At 38.5% G+C, this 24,656-nt stretch overlaps 2 protein-coding genes across 8 annotated transcripts in view; one reads left to right on the top strand and one right to left on the bottom strand.

The window, feature by feature from the left end:
• Nucleotides 1–1,591: 1,591 nt before the first annotated feature.
• NDUFB3 (NADH:ubiquinone oxidoreductase subunit B3) lies at nucleotides 1,592–12,477 on the bottom strand. The gene is made up of 3 exons (XM_066346138.1): nucleotides 12,351–12,477; nucleotides 6,812–6,965; nucleotides 1,592–1,869 (listed from the first exon to the last, which is right to left on the bottom strand). Exons 2-3 carry the CDS (start codon nucleotides 6,961–6,963, stop codon nucleotides 1,713–1,715), a joined length of 309 nt encoding a protein of 102 aa, XP_066202235.1. The 5' UTR covers nucleotides 6,964–6,965; nucleotides 12,351–12,477; the 3' UTR covers nucleotides 1,592–1,712.
• The window catches only part of HYCC2 (hyccin PI4KA lipid kinase complex subunit 2), a 72,858-nt gene continuing 60,670 nt past the window's right edge, over nucleotides 12,469–24,656 (top strand). For 3 of the 7 annotated variants that reach the window (XM_066346122.1, XM_066346121.1, XM_066346123.1), the window contains exons 1-2: nucleotides 12,651–12,805; nucleotides 13,594–13,627. The gene's annotated coding sequence lies outside the window, so the exon portion shown is untranslated. The other 4 variants (XM_066346120.1, XM_066346118.1, XM_066346125.1 and 1 more) reach the window with 4 other exon arrangements.

The raw sequence follows: 24,656 nt of genomic DNA, 5'->3' as shown, positions 1-24,656 counted from the left end.
AAGGCTCCATTGGAGCAAAGTTGGCCCGGGTGCTGAGGATGGCTCTGTGGCCTCTGCCTCAGGCGCTAGAATGGCTCTGGTAGCAACAGAGCAATGCCCCAGATGGGCAAAGCATTGCCCCCTGGTGGGCATGCCGGGTGGATCCCGGTCGGGCGCATGTGGGAGTCTGTCTGACTGCCTCCCCGTTTCCAATTTCAGAAAAAAAAAAAAAAAGAAAAAAAAAAATATATATCTATATATATATCTATATAAATAAAACATTCTCATGTATTACAATCCATTCATTTCCTACTGCTCATGTTCATGGTTGTGGGTGGCTAAAGCCAATCACAGCTGTCCTCCCAGATAACACCGAATTTTTATTGGATAATGCTTAACGTACACGGGTTGTTGTATGGCTTTCACGAAATTACATTTTAAAATATGTGGCGTTCATGGCTCTCTCAGCCAAAAAGGTTCCTGACCCCTGGGTCAGAGCATCGTCCCAAACTAAAGAGATTGCTAGTTCAATCCCCAGTCAGGGGACATACAGGAACAGTATGTTCTCTCTCTCTCTCTTTTTCGCTAAAATCAACAAATTTTTAATGAAAAACAAAATTTTTTAATGAAAATAAAAAAGACAAATGAACATGATACATAGATATGTCAACCAGAACTGCGCAGGAAGCTTTTGATAGTATAATCTAGGTCTCTAAACCACCTGCAGAGGATGGTGAAAGCAGCAAGGCCAACTCCCACTTAGAAACCTATTAGAGCCATGTGCATAGGAGCACTATTCACAATAGCTAAAATGTGGAAGCAACCTGTGTCCACCAATGAATGCAAAGCAAATTGTGACATATGCATACAATGGAGTATTATTCAGCTTTAAAAAGAAATTTTGACACATGCTATAACACGGATGAAACTTGGGGACATTATGCAAAGCCAGTCACAGAGAAAAATACTGTATGATTCCACTTTCATGAGGTACTTAGAGTAGTCAAGATCAGAGCTAGTAGAATGGTGGCTGCCAGGTGCTGATGGAAGGGGAAACAGGGACTTATTGTTTAATGGGCATAAACTTTCAGTTTTAAAAGAGTTACGGAGATGGGTGACGGTGATAATTGCACATTATGAATGTACATACTATTCACAAAAATTAAGGGTTTAGGGAACGTGCAGATACTCCAGTACTTTCAGCCTTTTGTATAGTGCGTTTTCACCAATGAAATAAAAGTTGGGTTTTGCATCTTATTTGTATAATTGAACAATTTTCTTTGATTTGACGTTTGCTTTTCTGATGCTTTTGTTTAATAAAAAAAATCAAATGCTTCTTTTTATCACTTCATATTCATTTTGAAATATCCCCTAATTTTTGTGAGCAGCATATTTAGAACACCGTACACTAAAATATAGTTAAGATAGAAAATGTTATTACAATTTTAAAAATTAAAAAATAAAATTCTGTTAGAACATGCCCATTTGTTCAAGTATATGCTGGCTGTTAGCTATATATGCAGAATGCACTGCTGCTTGTACTCAAACCCTGTGTTCAAATCTCAGATGGCATAAGACACTTTTGTTTTTTTTAAAGAATGACAAAAACAGATGTGCACATATATTCTTTATTAAATGTTACTTGTATTCTTTAAGGGACACACAGATGAGTGAAGAAATCTTATTTTTATAAGAAAGTTAAGAAGCTACTAAGATACTTCCAGGTATGATCTTCAGTGATGCTTACTATCTTTATTCTGGGACTCCAGGTAATACTCAGCCCCTACAGCCACCACAAATGCAGCAAATCCCCATTTGAATCCTTTTAAGATTGCACCAACAAAGGAAACATTGTTTGCAAAGCCACCCATGTATCTCCAAGCTTCGTTGCTAGAAGAAAAGAAAAGGAAAAAATTGTAATCACACACAACTTATGTATAGTCATTGAGTAAAATACATTTAACTTTCATCTTTATAACAGTTGTAAATGCAACCTTATGTAAGGTAAGCTAAGTGGACCAGGAATCTTTCTGAGGCATTGGGTAATGCAGTCTATATGACCACATTTCACATATAAAAGAGAAGTAAAAACACTTGATTTCACATTCACAGCCGTAATACTCAGAATTTTACAAAATTCTCAAAAGCGAGACTTTCTTTGGCCCTATCTGTCACAGGTCAGCTGTGTGGCTTTGCCCATACTAGTCATTACAGCATGATGAGAAGAGGTAGTTGAAAGGTATTAATCTTTGCTCTGTCACTTACACTTTTATGGTGGGCAAGTTACTTAACCTGTTAGGGTCTGCTTCCTCTCCTACTCAGTGATGATCTATTTACCTTATAGTGTTGATATAAAGAATAAAGTAATGTATGATATATTTTGGCACAGAGAGTAAGTATATAACATATGACATTATTATTACTATTAATAAATTTCCCTGTCACTTCAGAAGACTGATTTCCTGCTCTGGCAATCATTTTTCTGAATACCCTAAAGAGAGACTGAAACAGAACTCAAAAGAGACCTCTCGTGAAAGAATATCTTCTCTCACAGGCAGGGTAAATGAGTGGAAAAAAAATCATGTTATAGAGGACAAAAACAAAAATCTGACTTAATAGAAAGCATGAGAGCTAATCAAATATAATTTAGATACCAAAATCAGACAAACATATTAGAAGAAAACTACAGAGTAATATCCCTCATGAAAAGAGATGCAAATATTTTTTTTTAAAATTTATTCATTTTTTTTTTTTTTGAGAGGAGAGAGAGAGACAGAGAGAGAGAGCAAGGAGAGAGAGACAGAGAGAGAGAGAAGGGGGGAGGAGCTGGAAGCATCAACTCCCATATGTGCCTTGACCAGGCAAGCCCAGGGTTTCGAACTGGCGACCTCAGCATTTCCAAGTCGACGCCTTATCCACTGCGTCACCACAGGTCAGGCGAGATTCAAATATTCTTAACAAAATTTTAGAAAATTGAATCAAGCAACATACATAAAGGATTATATATCATGATGAAATAGGATTTACCTTAGGAACTCAAGATTGGATTAATCTTTGAAAATCAATTAGAGTAATTCATCATATTAATAAAAAAACTATATGAGCATCTAAATAGATGCAGAAAAAGTGTTTTACAAAATTCAACATGTATTAATAACAATAATGATAGCAATTCACAGTAACCTAGAAATAAACGAGAAATTCCTCAACTTGATGAAGGGCATGTATGACCAGCCTATAGTTAAGATTATACTTAGTGGTGAAAGACTACATTCCCCCAACTAGGAAAAGGCAAGAATGTCCATTTATACCACTTTTATCCAACATTATACTTGCAGTGTCAGCAGTATAATAATGTAAAGAAAACAGAATTAACAAGTTTATAGACTGAAAAGAAAGAATACTGTATTTGTACACAAAGGGATCAGTTATGAAGTAAAGTCTAAGGAATCTGTAAAAATACCAACTGTTAGAACTAGAAGTGAATTTAGCAAAGGAACATGATGCAAAGTCAATATATAAAACTGAATTGTATTTTTATATATTAGCAAAAACAATTGGAAATTGAAGTTTAAAAATACTATTTACAACACTATAAAAACATGGAATAATTCAGGATAAGTTTAATAAAATACTGTATGTACAATACCTGTATAGAAAGCAATAAAATATTGCTGAGAAATTAAAGAGGATCTAACCTGTCCATGGACTAGAAGAGTCTATAGTGTTGAGATATTAATTATCCTCAACTGAGCTATAGATTCAATGAGATTTCAATTAAAATCCAAGCAGGTTTTTTGTAGATACTGAAACTCAGTCTAAAATTTAAATGTAAAAAAAAAAATTTAAATGTAAACGCAAAAAATCCTGAATAGCTTAAAAAAATGAAGAGCTTATACTACCTGATTTGAAGACAGTGTGGTTTTGGCATAAGGATAGACATATTGATAAGGATAACAGAATAGAATCCAGAAACAGACCACACAGATACTGTCAACTGATTTTTGCCAAAGGTTATCAGCGTAAATCAATAGAGGAAAGACTGTCTTAACAAACAATGCTGGAACAAATGATGTCTAAATGCAAAAACATTAACTTTCACCTGACTGTTGGTAATACATTGGATAGAGACACTGAGGTCTCAGGTTTGAAAACCCGAGGTCGCCAGCTTGACTGCAGGGTCACCAGTTTAAGAGTGGGATCACGACATGATCTCATGGCCGCTGGCTTGAGCCCTTCCCCGCTCCCGTCAAGGCACATATGAGAAGTAATCAATGAACAACTAAGGTGCCACAACTATGAGTTGATGCTTCTCATCTCTCTCCCTTCCTGTCTGTCTCTCTCTCTATATATAAAAAAACCAACAAAAAACTTTCATTTTTAGCTCACGATATAAAAATTAACTAAAAATGGATCCTATGCCTAAGTGTAAAAAAGAACACTATAAAAACTTCTAAAAGACAGCATAGAAGAAAATTTAGGATGCAGAAAACACAAAACATAATAGAAAAAAATGCCAGACTGGGACTTCATCAAAATTTAAAACTCTGATAACATTATTAAGACAATAAAAAGATGAGTCACACTCCAGGAAAAAAAACATTTGCAAGACTTATATCTGATAAAGGACTTTAACATTAAAAATATAAAAGAAACTCTCATAAGTCAATAAAAAAATAAAAGAAGACAAACACCCTGATAAATGGGCAAAAGATTTAAATAGCGAATGTATAAGGTCTACTGGAAAGTTCTGTCTGTTTCCATCACAAGTTTCAACATGTAAGCATGTTTATTTGGCACATGTGTGCCTCTCTATTTTTATCACTTAATGTATACATACTGACGTAGCAAATTAACTAAAACAAAGTTGATGCACGTTAGTCTTATGTGTGAAGCGGTAGTGTACCCATGGCTACTGATAAAGTTTATTTACGCCACCATATTGTATATAAATTTCAACAAAGAAGAAATGCTACAGAAGCATGTAGAAATTTATTGAAAGTGTTTGGTGAAGGTAGTTTCTGACAGGACATGCAGAAGACGGTTCGAAAAATTCGAAACAGGTGATTTCAACCTTTCTGATAAGCCACGTTCTGGGCGACCATCTTTGATCCATGACGATGTTAAGACCATGTTGGAGCAAGATCCTTTTCCGACAACATTGAAGATCGCAGAAAGGTTTAATTCAGCTCAGCAAACCATTTCGAACCATATTCGGAAGATAGGATTGGTGTGGAAATATATTATTTAATAAAGTTTATTGACAGTAAGAAAAATTTGTATTTTGTTTTATTCCAAAAACGGACAGAACTTTCCGGTAGACCGTATATAAAACAAACACCACAAATATCAAAAAGCACTGGAAAAGACTTATGATCATCAGTCTTCATGGAAATGCAAATATTAAAATCACAAATAGGCATCACATTCACTAAAATAGCTAACATTAAAAGACATATATAATACCAAGTGTTGATGAAAATATTGAACAAATGAAATTCTCATACATCGCTGCTGGGAATGCAAAATAGTACAGCTACTTTGGAAAACAGATTGTCAGTTTTTTTAATGAAAATAACCACATCCTTATTATATGATCCCAAAACCCTACTCTTAGGTATTTACCCAAGAGAAATGAAACAGTATTGTTGGGCAGATAAAATATATTATGCTCACTTTGTTAAAGATGGTGTGGCCCAGGTGATATTATTAGTTGCCATTCCTGCTTGGGATGGGTGTGATTATGTTAGTATGTGTTGGAGGAGGGCTTTCGCACCAAAAGGTTTTAAAAGGAAGAGAGATCACGTTGTTCCGGGAGAAGAGGGATTACGTTCTAAGAGGAGCCCATGCTGGAGGAGAGCACAGAAAGGCCACATGGAGGAGGCCAGGAGAGGCAGCCAAGATGGTGGAGTGCTGAGAGAGAAGCCAGTTTGTGCAGAGTTTGTGCAGAGAGAAGGAGATGGGCAACAGAGGTGAATGAGTCTGGTGAGCTAGAGACCTTTGACTCCAGAAACTCGGATAAGTCAGTAACTTTGTGAACACTGAATGAGTGGGTTTTGAAGCCCAGTATGTGTTTTTACTTGCCCGCAGGGTGCAAGCTAGGATTAAAGATTATGGCCCACTAGTTATTGGCTCCGATGTTTCATTACCGTCTGTCCGAATCTAATGCGAACCTGCATAGGCCAGGCGGCTGTAATGGTGGCCATGGCTACTGGCTTTATAAGTATATTCACACAGACTTGTCTTTGAATGATCATAGCATCTTTACTCATATAATTAAAAACTTGAAACAACAGAAAAGGCAATTAATTGATTAACTGTAAATAAAATGAGGTATATACATACAATGGATATTATTCAGCAATTAAAAAAGGAGGGAAGTACAGATATAATTTAACAATGTGCATAAGTCTTAAAAGCATTACACTAAATGCAAGTGTCCATAATGAAAGGCTACATACTGTATGGTTCCAAGTATATAAGAATCAGAAAAGAAAAAACTATGGAAACAAAAAGCAGTTCAATGGTTGCCAGGGGTAGGATGACACTGAAAGCAAAAGGGACAAGAGGGAACTTTTGGGGTTGATAGAAAGAGTCTGTATCATGACTGTGGCAGTGGTTATATAATTGCATACATTTGTCAAAATCCAGGGAATTAAATACTTAAGATGGGTAAATTTTACTATTTGTGAATGATACGTCAATAAAACTGATTTTAAAACTTTAATGTAAAAGCCATTTCCAGTGATTTTTTTTTAAAGGAAAATGCATTAAGAAGAAACATACTGATTCTCTAGGGTAAACTCTATCTAAATTATTTAATTAGTCTTACCGGCCCCACGGATCCCTGAGCCCTCGTGCAGCCAGCCTCTCCTGTACATTTTCTAACGGCGTCCCTTCTATCTTCCACTGTCTATAATCTGGAAGTTCCATTTTACTATGACCATGTTCATGTCCATGTCCATGTTCATGTCCATGGGCCATGTCTATATGAAAAGATTAACATGAGAGAAATATGCATTGTAGATATCAAATAACCAAGTTCATTATTAATGGTTTAAGGTGAAACATTTAAAGTTAATGTTTTAAAAAGGAGAACCAATAAAAATACTCGAAAATTCTGAGTTAAGAAGTTTTAACAAATGGTGTATTATCAAATAACTAGTGAAATGTTAAGTTAGAAAATACACATAAAAACATACAAAAGAAAAATAACCAGTAATCCCATCAGAGATAATCATTTATTTTTTCATTTCTTCATTAAAATAATGGCAGACATTTATTGGGCCCTATGTGCCAAGTACATTAAAGTACTTTATAGGTATTAACTCTGTTACTTCCAAAACTCTATGAACTTAAATTATGATCATTATCCCCATTTTATAGATGACAACAATGAGGGTCCATGAAGGTAACTTTCTGAAAGTAACAAAAATAGTAAATGATCCAAATGGATTTTGAACCGTACAGTTTGGTTTCAGAGCCCTTGTTCCTAATTTCTAAGCAATTCTTGTTTCCTTCCTTTTAGACCTTGCATATTGCATAGATATGCATAACAAAGATATTTTACATATTGATCTGTTACTGCTTTCTTCAGATGATCCTAGTAAAATGCAGCATTATTGTGTTTAAATACATGTGATCACATAATTTTTTTGTAAAGAGCCAAATAGTAAGTATTTTAGACTTTGTGGGCAAAAAGGTAAAATCAGTAATATTGTATAGACACTTATATAACGAGAGAAAACAAATTTCCACAAATACTTCATTGAGAAAATTCAAAACATACTGAGTATAATTCTTTGTAATACAGGTCTACTGATGAGGAAAACTGATTTTTTTTCCTTTTTTTTTTTTACAGAGACAGAGTCAGAGAGAGGGACAGACAGGGTCTGACAGGAACAGAGAGAGATGAGAAGCATCAATCATTAGTTTCTCATTCTGTGTTGCAACCTTAGTTGTTCATTGATGCTTTCTCATATGAGCCTTGACTGCGGGCCTTCAGCAGACCGAGTAACTCCTTGCTCGAGCCAGCAATCTTGGGTCCAAACTGGTGAGCTTTTGCTCAAACCAGATAAGCCCGCGCTCAAGCTGGTGACCTTGGGGTCTCGAACCTGGGTCCTCGGCATCCCAGTCCAACACTCTATCCACTGTGCCACTGCCTGGTCAGGCTGAATTCTTTTTTTGGGAGGTAACATTTTGGTTAACTAGAACTTAAAGTTTAGTGTTCCTTAATATCAAATTGATTGTACATGTTTGTCTGTAAAAAACCATTCTTAGCTCACAGCCTGTACAAAAAAATGAAAATGGGTTAAATTTGGCCAGCAGGCTATAGTTTGCCGACTACTAAACTATAGCAACAGAGACCATAGGATCCCTTTTTAATTGATGTTTGCATCCTTAAATAAAATATGCCTTCAATAGTAATATAAAGACTTTAGTTTGACCAGGGTTATTTTTATAGATAACATAAAAAAAAAGACTTCAGCTTAGTTTCCAGTTAAACTGCTATGAATCTGAAATTAAGCAAGTATTAATTAATAATGCAATACTGTAAATTTATATAAAATTAGCAGTAGCAAAATTTTTAATTCATTTTTAGAGAAGAGAGAAAGGGTGGGGGAGGAGCAGGAAGTATCAACTCCTATATTTGCCTTGACCAGGCAAGCCCAGGGTTTCAAACTGGTGAACTCAGCATTCCAGGTTGACGCTTTATCTACTTACTGTGTCACCACAGGTCAGCAGTAGCAAATCTCTGCTCTCCAGAAATAAAACCAAACCAAATAAATATTACCATTATTTTTGCATTTATAACTATGAACAGGACCAATAATAAGGTAGGATTCTTTAACTGCATTTTAGAAGTGTTCAATATTAGCTAGTGTATACTGAAGATATATTATGTGAAATGTGCATTCATTAAACAATTTCCAAGAATATAAGGAAAAACTGTACACAGTAATTCTGAGAAATTAACATTTAATATTTACATTTGTAGATGTTAAGATATGACAAAACATTACATTGATGATTTTCACATTTAAAAGAATAAAAACCAATACCCACCAAACACAAGTTAAAACTACAACATTCATTAAAAAACTACAATATTAATAACTATGAATGAAATATTTAACCCATTATTTCATTATTTGGTAGAGTCAATACGTAATACAAAGAAAAAATTTACGGTTTCAGATTTCAGACTGACCTATGAATTTCAATGTCATTACAAAAAACTTTCAGAATAGTTTAATTACAATGATAATACTTTGACTTCTTCAAACCGTGTTTTTTAAAAAAAAATTTTTTGTAAGGAATGTTTCATTCCAAAAATGTTTAAACAGATTACAAGATAAACCTTTATTTTGGCAAATGTCAATTCTAGAATATTAACCCTAATTAAGTATTAATGTATTTAGAAGAGAATACAAGAACATCAAAATTTTTTTGTCAAAAAGTTTGATTTTGAAAATAAAATAGAAACATTACCATAGTATGGAGGTTATTTCAAAGTTATAGTATTACTATGCTTAAAACATTAGGTAATTTGGAAGACATATCTTTGAAAGAAAACATGAAAGTAGACATAACTTTTCCTAAACAAACTTTTTAATAAATGCTATGTTTTCTCTTCTACCTAATTAAAATATTTCAGTACTAAATAGAATATTTCAATAATCTTCCAGAAAGAACAAAAAATTGAACACTATTTCTATGGAACTTTTCATTTTCTTTTAAAAATTATTTCTATTTCAGAATAGGCATAAGTCAAACAATGATATCCTCATCACTCGAGGGAAGTTTGGAATTCTACTTTAGTGCATGTAGACTTTAGTACTATACAGATCTGGCATCAAATTCTGGATGACCATTAATAGCTGTAAAATGGCAAATCATTTAATCTCTATGAACTTTAGTTTATTCATGTAAATGATGATAAAACCTACCTTGCAGCAGTGTGAGAAATGGGAAAAGCACATTGTGATGAGTCTTCTACCTTTAAACCCAAGTGGTGAGACTGTGACAACATACTACCCTGTAAAACTGTTTGGCATAACCTAGAAAAGCTTACCATTTGAATACCTTATGGCCTAGCAAATCTGCACTATCCAATATGGCAGCCACTAGTATTTGAATGTGGTTAGTGTGACTAGAAAAAACTGGGGAACTAGACTTTCTATTTGATTTTAATTTCAAAATGGATCCTCAAATTAGTTACTGGAAAATTTAAAGTGTATTTTGAATACTCAGTTAAAAATATATTATAATTTTATGTTTCTTTTCACCTTTTTAATATGGTTACTAAGAAATTTTAAATTATATATGGGTCTTCCATTGGACAACACACTACTCTAGAGAAACTCTTGCATGTGTATGATGATATATTTTATAAGAATCTTTTTAACCACATTGTTGACGCTAGCCCCCAAACTGTAAACAACCCAAATATCCAACAACAATAATGGACTGATTATGAAAGAGTCACCTATGGAATATAGTCAATGAAAAACAACATGCAACAGTATAAAATAATCTTAAAAATATAATAATGAGCCATGGGTGAATGATAAAAAAATTACATACACTTTGATCCCATTAATATAAATTTAAAAACCTAACTATTCATTTTTTAGAATGTACCTTAGATGGAAAATTAAAGTAAAACAAATGAGTGCTTATCACAAGTCAGGATAGTAGTTACCTCTTGTTGGAGGACATAAAATAAGAGCTCTAAAAGGAGCTTGTAGGGCAGTGTTTTCAAAATTTTTTTAAGTGAGAGGTGAGGAGGCAAAGAGACAGATTCCCCCATGTGCCTGGACCGGGATCCGATGGGGATCCAACGGGCAAGCCCCCTACTGGCCAATGCTTTGCCCATCTAGGGCTGCTGCTCCCTTGCTTGGCAATTGAGCTATTTCAGCGCCTGAGGCAAAGCCATGGAGCCATCCTCAGTGCCTGGGGCCAACTTTGCTCAAACCATTGGAGCCATGGCTGCAGGAGAGGAAGAAAGAGAGAAAGAGAGACAGAGAGACAGAGAGAGAAGATGGAGCAGTGGAGAAGCAGATGGTTGCTTATCCTGTGTGCCCTAACCAGGAATTGAACCTGGGACATCCACATGTCAGGCCAACGCTATACCACTGAGCCAATTCAATTTATTTTTAATTCTTATACCTCAAAGGAGCTTTTTTTGGACAGCTGTTTTCCTTATCACATTCTTACCTCCCACCCCCAATTAAATTTTAATACCATGGGTATATCGTATATGTTTATGTATTGTGGCTCTTTGGAGGGCCACACACCACTGTAGTATCTAAGATTTTTTCAACACCCCTTCCATCCTCTCAGAACCAATTTTCACCTGCTTGAAGGTCATTCTCTTCTGTTGAAAATACACGTTCTAAGTTATTGGCAATGCTTTATTTCCTAACTTAAAGGGTAGTTACTCAAGTGTTTACTTAATTATAGTTTAAAATGTACTTATGTTTTATATATCCTTGTTATGTATACTTTACAGTAAGAAAATTAAATAAAGTGACAAATTATGTCAAGGACTCAACAATGGGTCATTATGTCCAGCCCAGATCTGTTCAAACAATAGCAAGAAAATCAGTTCAACAAAGAAAAACCATGTAATTATTAAATTTTAAAAAGCTATCCACCTATGTTTGGAGTGAACTTACAGTTTGGTGAATATTAACCTCTACTAAAGGAGGCTGACAACCCTAAGAAGAAAATAAGATAATGCCACCTAAATTATATGTAATTTTATGGTTTACGAAGGACTTACAAGTATATTTATCAATTCTCTCTCACTTTTAAAATTGTGGATACTATAAGAACATTAGAAAATTAAAGACAAATGTGTCCCATCCAGTCTCTGCACTTATGTATATGCAAATTTAAAATAGTAAAATATTTAGGGTAAATCACTCTATAAATGGATGTGATTTTCTACCCTGTGTACATTGTGTCAAAAACATTTGTACCAAAAAAAAAAAATTCACTTAAAACTATACATATTTATGAGGCAGGCATAATTATTTTTACTTTACATATTTTCGATTTGGGGGCTGTTTTGCTTTTATTCAATTCAAAGGTAAACCAAAAAACACGCGGCGGCTGGTGGCAGAGGAGGGAAAAAGTATCTGGACTTATTAACTACAGTAATTCTCACTGTATCCTTTTACAGCCACCCTTTACGACCCCAGAACTTCGTAGTTCTCTCTCCCTAGTTCTTCGATCTCCTTTCCTGTGGAGCTACACACTGTCATCATCCTTGTTTACTTAGTCTCTTCCTTTCTAAATTCCCCAATATAAGAGTCTCATTCTTATTCCCAGTTAAGAGATCTCCCCCCAACTCTCTTATTTACCTGAAAGCAATCTGACCTCTCAGGACATTCAATATTCAACCCTTCAGCCGGAGCCAACCGGAACCGGAAGTTATTACTTCGAGTACCTTTCCGCAGGAAAGCCGAGAAGTCGTTTAACGTTCCGGTATGGGGTCACAGATTTACGGACGAGGTGGTGATGACGCGAAGGACGCTGAACGTTAACATTGTTCTGCATAGCTGTGCATTCGTAGACTGATTATGATAAAAGAAATTGTGGAGGACAGAGGGTGGGCAAGAGGTGGTGTTTCCTTGCTTGGAGACCGGAATCCTTAGACATTGCACAAAGAGGAGGGTCGCGGACATCCGGCAGCCAATCAGTGAGACTGTTGTTAGAGCGTGGACTCACCCAGTGGGAGGGCTGGTTGTTGCGCTGCAGTTGGCAGGCTGCTGCGGGAGGCGGTGGCGGTAAGAAGGCAGAGGCAGTCGGGTGACAGGTAGGCGGCCGCGCTGTCCTTGGGGGACGCAGAGGGCTGCTACATCAGGAGGGAGTTTCATCTCCTCCAGCTGCAGGAACAATAAAGGGGATCTGACCAAGGTGGTCCAGGAAGGTTATAGCTGGAGTGCAGGTGGTTCCGGAATCTTTCGTAGACCAGGTAGCACCTTGGGAGGGTCGTGAGGAAAAGGCAGCTGAGGCGGGTGGAGGGTGAGCCCGGTGCGGCGACGTGGGGGCCCAGGGTGTGGGGGGCTGCGGTGGCGCCAGCAAAGAGCAGAGAGGCGGGAGCAAGACGGAGTCGTGAGGGCTGGAGGAATTCCTTGCACGAAGCTCGGAGAGAGAAAAGGACGCAGCATTTCAGGCACCTGAGAGAAATCCTAGAGATTGCTTCTTAGGGCCGTTTCCCGGGGTGAGAAGGGGGAGCGGAGAAGAAAGGTAAGCTATTTCCTGGCGGTCAGACTCTCGGAATTCTTTATAGCTATACATTATGTAACCCTTGGCTGTTATTTACTCAGACAACTAGGTTGTCCCTCTTGGAAGAGGAAGTCTAGTAAACCATTGATGTATCACAATCGTTTTTTAGTTTGTTGAGGGTTTTCCACCCTGACAGACCCTGGAAGCGTGGAAGCGTGAAGGGTAGAGAAGTCACGACGAGCTCATCCCAGACATGGACTTGAGAGAGTCGTTAGCTTGAGATGAGCATGGCCAGGTTCACGTTTTGTAGTTCATGAATATATTTGTTTTGAGGGTCAAGGCTTATTACAAATGCTTCTTTTTTCTAATCTTCAGGAAATTGGAGAGCCTCAAAAATCAATAGTAGGAGGTAAGTGCATATTGGAAAATGACAAGAAATTTCATTTTTAGATATTACTCCCTAGATAATTGTATATGTTAGAGACTGTGAAAATAAGGTGGTGGTCTGAATGGGGAGGCAGGGCATAGAAAAGTCATTTATTAACTAATTTACTCTATAAGTCTGAGAAACTGGTTCTGTATTATTTCTAAGGTTTAAAAAAATGCTTTTGAACCTTTCTGACAGAAGTAAGATGTATTTACATACATAAATAACTATGAACATATAATTATGTTTTTTCTTAGTTTTTATAAATCATTTTTTATGCAATGAAATGTACAATTAATAGAGGAATTTCATTAAGTATGTATTATGGAAGGACAAACTACGATAAAAAGTTGGTTCTATATTAGTGTGTCACAAAACCTAAATCAAAAACTCATTTATTTGTCTAAAAATATTTAGTAAGGAGAGTTGGATCAGTAGAGTTTATTTGTTAATTCTGAAATGTTTGGAGTACTGAAATATCAATAATTCAGATAAAAATTTTGACACTTGGTGTTTTCGCTGTCTTTATTATATTTATACTTTTTACAAGAGTAATACTGTCTCAGTCACAAAGAATAGTTCTGCTTCTATTTTAGTTGCAGTTATGTAGTGTGAGTACCTGTGAACAAATCTGCTTTTATGTAGGGTGGTGTGTGTATGAGTGAGTGAGTGAGTGAGTGAGTATTTCTTATTATGTAATCAGCCTACTAGAGAATCAATCTTAGAGAACTAATGGCTGATTTTGAATGGCCAATAGGTGTCATTGTAGAATGCAATAAAGTTGAACAATTGAGTAGGAAATTACTAAGTGATTTAAGAAACATTAGTTCAAATTAAAATATGGTAATAATTGGCTGATTATGCATCATTAGAAGTCTACTTTTCTGACACATTTCAGTATCTGAGATGTTTATAAGGAATTTGAAACAGTGGCTATTAAGAAATATAATTGTTTGCTCTAAAATGGACTTTGAAAGCTTGTTTTTAAATCCAACTCTTAAGCCATCCTCACATGCAATGGATTTAGTTTGATTGATTGATTTATTTTTTTGTGTGTATGTGAGAGAGAGGGACAGATAGGGACAGACAGACAGGAAGGGAGAGAGATGAGAAGCATCAGTTCTTCGTTGTGGCACCTTAGTTGTTCATTGGTTGCTTTTTCATATGTGACTTGATGGGGGGGGCTCCAGCAGAGCGAGTGACCCCTTGCTCAAGCCAACGACCTTGGGCTTCAAGCCTGCAACTTTTGGGCTCAAGCCAGCAACCATGGGGTCATGTCTGTGATCCCACGCTCAAGCCAGCGACCCTGTGCTCTGGCTGGTGAGCCTGCACTCCAGCCAGATCAGCCCTTGTTCAAGCCAGCTACCTCAGGATTTTGAACCTGGGTCCTCTGTGTTCCAGGCCAACAATCTCTCCACTGCTCCACCACCTGATCAGACTGATTATTTTTTAATACACAATTTGGGGATCTTATAGTAGTTTATTAAGTTCTAGAATGATTAAGATTTTCAGCTTGACTGAGCTTTATAATAGAAAAATCAATACTGCATAATAAAAAAACTAAAATGATAAAATATGGGCAGAAAGTCTCCAAACAAGTTATCAGTAGCACAAAATAGTACTTTGTTATTATCCTTTTAGTCCAATAAAAGAGGAATTTTTGTGTTTCAAGGTGTTTGGCTCCTTAGAGTTTGGTTGTTTTTTGTTTGTTTGTTTGTTTTGTGACAGAGAGACAGATAGAGGGACAGATAGGGACAGACAGACAGGAAGGGAGAGAGGAGCATCAATTCTTTGTTGCGGCTCCATAGTTGTTCACTGATTGCTTTCTTTTATTTGCCTTGACCGGGGGGCTGCGGCAGAGCGAGTGACCTGACCTCTTGCTCAAGCCAGTGACCTTGGGCTTCAAGCCAGTGACCTTTGGGCTCAAGCCAGCAACCAGACCCCACGCTCAAGCTGGTGACCTTGGGGTTTTGAACCTGGGTCATCTGTGTCCCAGTCTGACGCTCTATCCACTGCGCCACCGCCTGGTCAGGCTTAGGGTTTTTTTGATGTCCAGACTAGTTTTGGTTTACTTTTTTGTCTAGCTAGTAGGCTGTTTTTCTCAGGATGATGTACTGAACGTTTTTCATTGTTTAAAATATGTGATAAATTATGGAGGAAGGTGGCACAGAAAGCTCTGAAAGTGGCTTACAGTTGGTGTGAGTACAGCTCCTTACCTGAAGACCCATCTGTTGAGCTCTTGTCATTTTTTAGCTCTGCTCCTTTTACTGCTATTAATACAATGTTAAGAATAAAGTTGGGCCTAATTCAGAAAATCTCCATGAAAGTGGATTATATCAGAATAATCTAGGAGTTAATTTTTTTTTCTTAAGGCATATGGACACATACCCCTTAGTGGTAGGGGGAATGTGAGGGGAAATAGATACACATATTTTGAAGAAAAAAACCTAGATTATATGATTCACCACTGACTTCTACTTTCAATCATTGATCTAATTCAAAGCTCTCCTACTTGTGATATGAACCAGTAACAGTAATTTTTGGTTGAGAGAAAGGCCTACCAAATCTACCAATAATTTTATAGCTCAATAAATTATCGTTTAATGTCATAGCTAAGACAGATTTTCTAGCCAGGAGCTAAAGTTGCCAGAAATAAAAATTGTGCTGAATGTTTTGGTTAGATTAGTTTTTACTTGGCACTTAGCTGCTTTTCATAAATCAAGCTAATTTCTTTCATGATTCAAACTTGTGAAAATTTGCACAGATATTTATTTATATCTTGTTCTCTTAAAGTGTCTGAAAGCTATCTAATTGTAGAATCAAAATACAATTGGAAAATAAGAATTGGAAGTTTTCTTGATTAAAGGTCTTTTTGCAGTATTGTTGCGGTACAAAATAGATGCATGTTTAGCTTTTGTGTCAACATTCACTCAATAATATAAAGTAAAACTTGGAATTGTGAATGTGTTGACTTTGACACAGGTCCTTTTTAGAAATTCATGGTTCATCTTTATGAATTCTAGACTTTCTGTTTAGGTATCTATTTGCCATGAAGACAAGTACTAGAAAAATTAAATTTGTAGACTTTAATGTTGGAGAAAGGAATAAAAACTCACTTATGTAATATATTAAGAGGCGTGACTTTTATTATTTATCGAATTATAGTTCTTTCTAGGTTTGAAATATAACTGCCAAAAAGTAGTCATAAAGTATGTTAAATGGCACCAATTTATTTAATGGTAAAGACATGGGTTACAAAATAGTTATTTTGTTCTATTGTAATGTTAGAATCAAATTTATCTATCACTTTTGTCATTATGGACCCTTTTATAGGAGAGAGAAAGAGAAGGGGGGAGGAGTAGGAAGCATCAACTCCCATATGTATGTGTCTTGACCAGGCAAGCCCAGGGATTTGAACCAGTGACCTCAGTGTTCCAGGTTGGCGCTTTATCCACTGCAGCACCACAGGTCAGGCCGGATGGGTTTCAAATGAAAAGAGCCACTCTCAAAAGATTACATACTGTATGGTTTCATTTATATAACATTTCTGAAATAAAATTATAGAGATGAAGAGCAGATTAGTGGTTGCCAGGGCTTAGGGATCAGGGAGAGGGGAGTGGGTGACTACAAGGGAGTGTCTTGGTCATAGAAAAATTCTGTATCTCAATTGTGGTGGTAGTTACACACAGACCTACATGTTTTAAAATTTAATAGAACTAGCCTGACCAGGTGGTGGCGCAGTGGATAGAGCGTCGGACTGGGATGCCGAGGACCCAGGTTCGAGACCTCAAGGTCGTCAGCTTGAGCGCGGGCTCATCTGGTTTGAGCAAAGCTCACCAGCTTGGACCCAAGGTTGCTGGCTTGAGCGAGGGGTTTCTCAGTCTGCTGAAGGCCCATGGTCAAGGCACATATGAGAAAGCAGTCAGAGAAACTGAAGTGCTGCAACGAAGAATTGATGCTTCTCATCTCTCTCCGTTCCTATCTTTCCCTATCTGTCCCTCGCTCGGACTCTCTGTCTCTGTAAAAAAAAAAAAAAAAAAAAAAAGTTTAATAGAACTACGCACACACACACAGAGAAATGAATGCTTATAAAACTGGTGCTATCTGAATAACCTCTGTGTGGGTATACTAGTGTCAGTTTCCTGGTCTTGATATTTTACTATAGTTATGCAAGTTATTATCATTGGAGGAAACTGGGCAACAGTATATGGTACCTTCCTATGAGTCAGCCTATAATTATTTCAAAGTAAAAAGTGTTTTTGAAGTGTTGTTATAAGAATTTAATGAGCAAATATATGTAAGGTTCTTATCTTAGTACTTGGTGTGTTACTACTATACAATAAATATAAGAGTAGTAGCGGCAGTAGCAGCAGTGATAGTTCAGGCCTCTGACCTCTTACTAGGCCTCTCCGTAGGTTCATTCCAGCAGTCTTATTGGTCAGCCTGTTCTCAGTCTTTCCTTACTCCCGTCCATTCTACAACGCAACCAGAGTGTCTATCACATATTACTTATTTCACACAAAAATCTTGTAATGGCTCCCCATTGTACTTTCATACATTAATTTCTCTTTCTTAATCATAGTGGAATGAAGCATTGGAGTCTGCATGGCCTCCAGGATACTACAATAGTTGAATTAAAGATAAAGACAAAAATCTCAAGTAATTTTTCTCAACTTTAAGAAACTATTAATATTGTTATTTTATTTTATTTTATTTTTTACTTTTTTTTTTCATTTTTCTGAAGCTGGAAACAGGGAGAGACAGTCAGACAGACTCCCGCATGCGCCCGACCGGGATCCACCCGGCACGCCCACCATGGGCGACGCTCTGCCCACCAGGGGGCGATGCTCTGCCCACCAGAGGGCGATGCTCTGCCCATCCTGGGCGTCGCCATGTTGCGACCAGAGCCACTCTAGCGCCTGGAGTAGAGGCCAAGGAGCCATCCCCAGCGCCCGGGCCATCTTTGCTCCAATGGAGCCTTGGCTGCGGGAGGGGAAGAGAGAGACAGAGAGGAAAGCGCGGCGGAGGGGTGGAGAAGCAAATGGGCGCTTCTCCTGTGTGCCCTGGCCAGGAATCGAACCCGGGTCCTCTGCACGCAAGGCCGACACTCTTCCCCTGAGCCAACCGGCCAGGGCTTAATATTGTTATTTTAAAGTTTATTTGTTTGGTATTGCTGCCTTACATACCCCACCAAAAGTTAATGACTTAGGACAAAAAGATTTATTATTTTTCATGATTCCATAGATTGGCTGAATAGTTTCTCTGTTGGTTTCATTTGGTTCTCCCACACATTTGAATCTACCTGAAGAATTGACTGAGGCGGAAGGTCCAAGATAGCCTGACTCACATGTTTGCAGTTGGTGCTGGCTGGCTGTTATTAAAGTGCTACAGTCTTCTCAGTGTGCTTTTTACCCTCTAGTAAGCTAGTCTGGCATCCTTACAAGGCATTCTTAGGGTTGTGTTCTGAACAGGTGAAGGTAGAAACTGCAAGGCTGCAAGTCCTTTTTGGAACTTATGTTAATATAATGGCCCTTTACCTCATTTTGGTGGAAGGACTTCTGTCTCAATCAGTTCGGGCTGCCATAACAAAGGCTATAGACTGGGTGCCAGAAAATTATGTGTTTTCTTAGGGCCCACTTTCTTATTCTGAGATGCTGTCTTCTCACTGTGTCATCACATGGCAAAAGGGATGGGAGATCTCTCTGGGTGCCTCTTTTTATAAGGGCACTAATCCCATTCAGGAAAGCTCTACCCTTATGATCTATTCAGCTCTCAAAGGCTAAAAAGTCCATAAAGGTCTATGGAGAAAGGATTATTTTTCATTTTCTTACAGTAAGGATAAAAAACAGTCCAAACAAATGACACACTAACTATAAGAATATGTGAAAAGTTTTTTGCTCGAGCCAGCGATTTGGGTCCAGGCTGGTGAGCTTTGCTCAAACCAGATGAGCCTGCACTCAAGCTGGCGACCTCGAGGTCTTGAACCTGGGTCCTCCACATCCCAGTTTGACGCTCTATCCACTGCGCCACTGCCTGGTCAGGCTAGAATATGTGAAAAGTTTTGCTGAGACTTAGTAAGTAAGAACAAGAACACAAGTGCAAAAGACATTAAATGACAAGGAAGTTGTAGGATAAGTCAAATCTTCTTTTTTTTTCTTCTTTTTTTTTGTATTTTTCTGAAGCTGGAAACGGGGAGAGACAGTCAGACAGACTCCCACATGCGCCCGACCGGGATACACCCGGCACGCCCACCAGGGGCGATGCTCTGCCCCTCCGGGGCGTCGCTTTGCCGTGACCAGAGCCACTCCAGCGCCTGGGGCAGAGGCCAAGGAGCCATCCCCAGCGCCTGGGCCATCTTTGCTCCAATGGAGCCTTGGCTGCGGGAGGAGAAGAGAGAGACAGAGAGAAAGGAGGGGGTGGGGGGTGGAGAAGCAAATGGGCGCTTCTCCTATGTGCCCTGGCCGGGAATCGAACCCGGGTCCCCCGCACGCCAGGCCGACGCTCTACCACTGATCCAACCGGCCAGGGCCAATTCAAATCTTCTTAAAATAGTCTGTATTATATGGAAGAGACTCAGCCTTATATGATTGTTGTGCTATAGCAGTATTTTCTGAAAAGTCGAAGGAGATTAATCTGTAGAAAAAACACTCATTCTTTTATATGAAAGCATTTAAATCTAACCTCTTATTTTCATGTAATTTTGTTTTCTGATCTTAGTTTTATAAGCCAAATTACTTTTTTAGAGCGTAACTCCCAACTGTTAGCAAGAAATTACAGTACAGTACTATATTATAAAATCTTATCAGTGTACTAAACTACTGTAAACAACTCTCCACCAGAACTAATGGTGGTGTACCTTCACAGAGTATGGGCTCTTTGTTTTCCTACTCTATTCCCTATTTCTGTGGAAATATCTTACACTTCATCAGCATTAAACTGAGGCTTAGCTGAGATGGTGTTGGTATCTTAGACCATGTATTACTGGAGTCTCTTTTCTATATTATTAGTTAGGAATTTTGATTGGCTGCTGGAAACAGATAAGAAATAACCAATGCTTACACAAGATAGTCATTTTTTTTTTTAACAGAGAGAGAGAGTCAGAGGGATAGACAGGGACAGACAGACAGGAATGGAGAGATGAGAAGCATCAATCATTGGTTTTTCATTGCACATTGCAACACCTTAATTATTCATTGATTGCTTTCTCATACGTGCCTTGACCGCGGGCCTTCAGCAGACCGAGTAACCCCTTGCTTGAGCCAGCAAGCTTGGGCTCAAGCTGGTGAGCTTTTTGCTCAAACCAGATGAGCCCGCGCTCAAGCTGGCGACCTCGGGGTCTTGAACCTGGGTCCTCCACATCCCAGTCTGATGCTGTCCCCTGCGCCACTGCCCGGTCAGGCGATAGTTATTTTTTTTGTCTTGTGAAAAAACATTCAGAAGTTGGTAGTGTAGGACTGATACAGAAACTCCATAGAGTTGTCAAGGACCCAGTCTCCTAGCTTTTTCCTTAGCATGTGGCTTCCATTGTCAAGATCAAAGAGTGGTTGTTGGTATCCAGCATCATGTTCCAGGCAGAAGGAAGGAGAAAGAAAGGCAGAGGACAAAAGGGCCACACCTTTCATCTTTTAAGAAATATTTCTAGAATTTCCCATATAGTATTTTCTCTAATCTCATTGATTAGAACTTAAGTAAGGTTCAGAAAGGGCTTTTAGCTGAGTCTATAGACTAGAACATTGAGAGTTGAGTTGAGGATCTGTATTAAATGGAAACTAGTAATCTTTGCCTCACTTGCTTCCTGTTTTCTCTGCTGATTCTGCTGCTGACTGCCTAGTTGTTGCTATCAAGCCCTTTATTCAATAAACATGAATTAAGTGCTGTCGGCTAGGCCCTATTGGAACTAGAAATATAAATACAACTGAGAAATAGTCCCCCGTCTTAGAGAAGTTATGGTTTACTAATATGGTTTACTAAACCTGTATGCAGTTTTCTGAGAATAGAAGATATTAACTACTGTGAACTGTTAGACTAGTTACTACTATGATTCTGCCTACCATATCAATTAATTTATTTAATTTATTTTAATTTATTTTTTTATTTAGTGAGAGGAGGGGAGGCAGAGACAGACTCCCACATGCACCCCGACCAGGATCCACCCAGCAAGCCCACTAGGGATCGATGCTCTGCCCATCTGGTGCCCTTGCTCCTTTGCAACTGGAGCCATATTTTAGCACCTGAGGTGGAGGCCATGGAACTATCGGCTGTGCCGGGGCCAGCTTGCTCCATTTGAGCCATGGCTGCAGGATGGGAGGAGAAGAGAGAGAGAGAGAGAGAGAGAGAGAGAAGCAAGAGGAGGAGGGGTGGAGAAGCAGATGGGCGCTTCTCCTTTGTGCCCTGACCGGAAATTGAACCCAGGACATCCACACGCTGGGCCATGGCTCTACCACTGACACAGGGCTTGCCAATTTATAAGAGGTTTAAGATGGAGAGGAAGAGCAATATTAATGGGAAAAAATCAACTATTCTCTGTTCCTAAGGGGAAAGGATGAAGGCTGTTTACCTTCCCTAAAGCCATAGAAAGAGGTCCCCCCCCCAAAGTCACTTAATTGTTTTGTGTGCCTTTAAGAAGAGAGATTGTTTTTGGAAACGACATTTTATCCAGAGAAATGGGGTATGAAATGGTGATTAGCATAAATGATATTTTGATGTCTGCAGCAACTGTAATTTGATATGGAGATATCTGTGATATCTACTGGTGTGCAGATCACAAAAAATACTGTGGGTTTTTTTGGGGGGGTGGTTTTGTTTTGTTTTGCGTATGTCCATAATCAAATGAAATGATAAATTTTAGTTGGAGATAAGTAAAAATAATGATATAATTTTTTCCTCTCATCAAAGTTTATGAATTTTACTCAATGATCTGTGTGTGTGTGTGGGGGGGGGGGTCTATGGACTCCAGGTTGAGAATTTGTAAGGGGAAAGAAAGGGCTTTGGATGGATACAGGTTGTATGCCAGGAAAAGGCTATATAGAGGAGGTGACTGTTGATGTGAGTCTTTTTTGTTGTTGAATGTATTTGTGTGACATTGATTAATAAAAGTATACAGGTTTCAGGTGCATAATTCTATAATATATCATCCGTATATTGCACTGTGTTCCCCACCCAGGTCAAGTCTCCCCCCATCACCATTTATCCCCCTCCACCCTCCTCCAACCCCCTCCACCCCCTACTCCCTTCCCCCTGCACTCTACATTGTTTGTATCTCTAAGTTTTTCTTTTGTTTTTACTCTTTTGTAAATGGTTTATTTTTATTTTATTTTATATTTTTATTTAGACAATTAAATTTAACAGGGTGATATTGGTCAACCAGAGTACATAGATTTAGAGAAAACATCTCCACATCATTTGGACAGTCGATTATGCTGTATACCCATCACCCAAAGTCAAATCATCTTCTGTCACCTTATATTTTATTTCTCTTTAAGCTCCTCCCATTCCCCCACCCCCTTCCTCTCCACCCCTTCCCTGGTAACCACTACACTTTTGTCTATGTCCATGAGTCAGTTTTGTGTTCCACCTATGTATGGAATCATATGGTTCTTAACTTTTCCTGATTTACTTATTTCACTCAGTATAATGTTATCAAGGTCCATCCATGTTGTATATAATAATATGTCATCATTTCTTATGGCTGAGTAGTAATCCATTGTATATATGTACTGCATCTTCTTTATCCAGTCCTCTATTGAAGGGCATTTTGGCTGTTTCCATATCTTGGCCACCGTGAACAATGCTGTGATGAATCTCTTAAGTTTTTTTTCTTTGCTTAATTCCTTCACTTTTTTTACCCAGCCCCCCAACCCCTATTCCCTCAGACAGCTGTTAGTCTGTACTTCATATGTACGGAGTCTGTTTCTATTTTGTTTGTTTATTTTGTTCATTAGATGCCACATATAAGTGAAATCATATGGTACTTGTTTTTCTCTGACTGGCTTATTTCACTTAGCAATGTGTGAGTCTTAAAAGAAGGTAGAATAGGTAGTTGAAAGGAAGTCCAGAGGGGAAGGTAGCTGAAGAAAATACGTGGAGGTTTGAGACAGCTTGGCATATCATGGAATTGTAGAATAATGTTGGTATGGGGAAGTCTGTTTTAAGCCAAGGTATAATTTTTTTTTTTTTTTTTTGTATTTTTCTGAAGCTGGAAACGGGGAGAGACAGTCAGACAGACTCCCGCATGAGCCCGACCGGGATCCACCCGGCACGCCCAACCGGGGGGGGGGGGGGTTTGCCCACCAGGGGGCGATGCTCTGCCCCTCCGGGGCATCGCTCTGTTGCGACCAGAGCCACTCTAGCGCCTGGGGCAGAGGCCAAGGAGCCATCCCCAGCGCCCAGGCCATCTCTGCTCCAATGGAGCCTCAGCTGCGGGAGGGGAAGAGAGAGACAGAGAGGAAGGAGAGGGGGAGGGGTGGAGAAGCAGATGGGCACTTCTCCTGTGTGGCCTGGCCGGGAATTGAACCCGGGACTTCTGCATGCCAGGCCGACGCTCTACCACTGAGCCAACCGGCCAGGGCCCAAGGTATAATTTTTATTCCTGCTGACATTTTGTTCATAAGCATATTGAACAAGTACTGGTATGACAGAGCCTGTCTTTCCAAACCATAGATCTGAACCTCTGGTCATCTCTTTTCAGGTGTGTTGAACAACCAGATATGACTCCTTGAAAATCTGCCTGCTGGGAGGATTTCTCTTTTCTCCTGCAAAGCCAACTCTGTGTAGGACTAATGCCAGCGTAGCATATGAAACCGTGTATACACCAGGCCTGAATTTTTATTTCTTCTTTTGTTTCTCTACATGGCCAAAGATTAGGGGGGACTTGACATATAGATGCGTGGGCAATGGGTGTCTGGGCCATTTGTGCTTTTAGGGCCTGCTCTAACCTCATGTATATATAATAATTGAAGTCCAGATTAGCTGCTTATGTAGCGGTAATAATTTTCAAATAATGGCTTAAAAT

Source organism: Saccopteryx leptura, chromosome 7, assembly GCF_036850995.1.
Source record: "Saccopteryx leptura isolate mSacLep1 chromosome 7, mSacLep1_pri_phased_curated, whole genome shotgun sequence".
Lineage (NCBI taxonomy): Eukaryota > Metazoa > Chordata > Mammalia > Chiroptera > Emballonuridae > Saccopteryx > Saccopteryx leptura.
The sequence above is the reverse complement of the archived record's forward strand: the minus strand, read 5'-3'. Positions and strand labels throughout refer to the sequence as shown.

Bases quoted from the DNA above. Each gene is read 5' to 3' on its own strand.
- NDUFB3 (XM_066346138.1), bottom strand. From the start codon at position 6,963: ATGGCCCATGGACATGAACATGGACATGGACATGAACATGGTCATAGT. The intron at 1,870-6,811 runs GTAAGACTAATT...CTTTTCTTCTAG, and splicing joins CTCAGGGATCCGTGGGGCCG to CAACGAAGCTTGGAGATACA.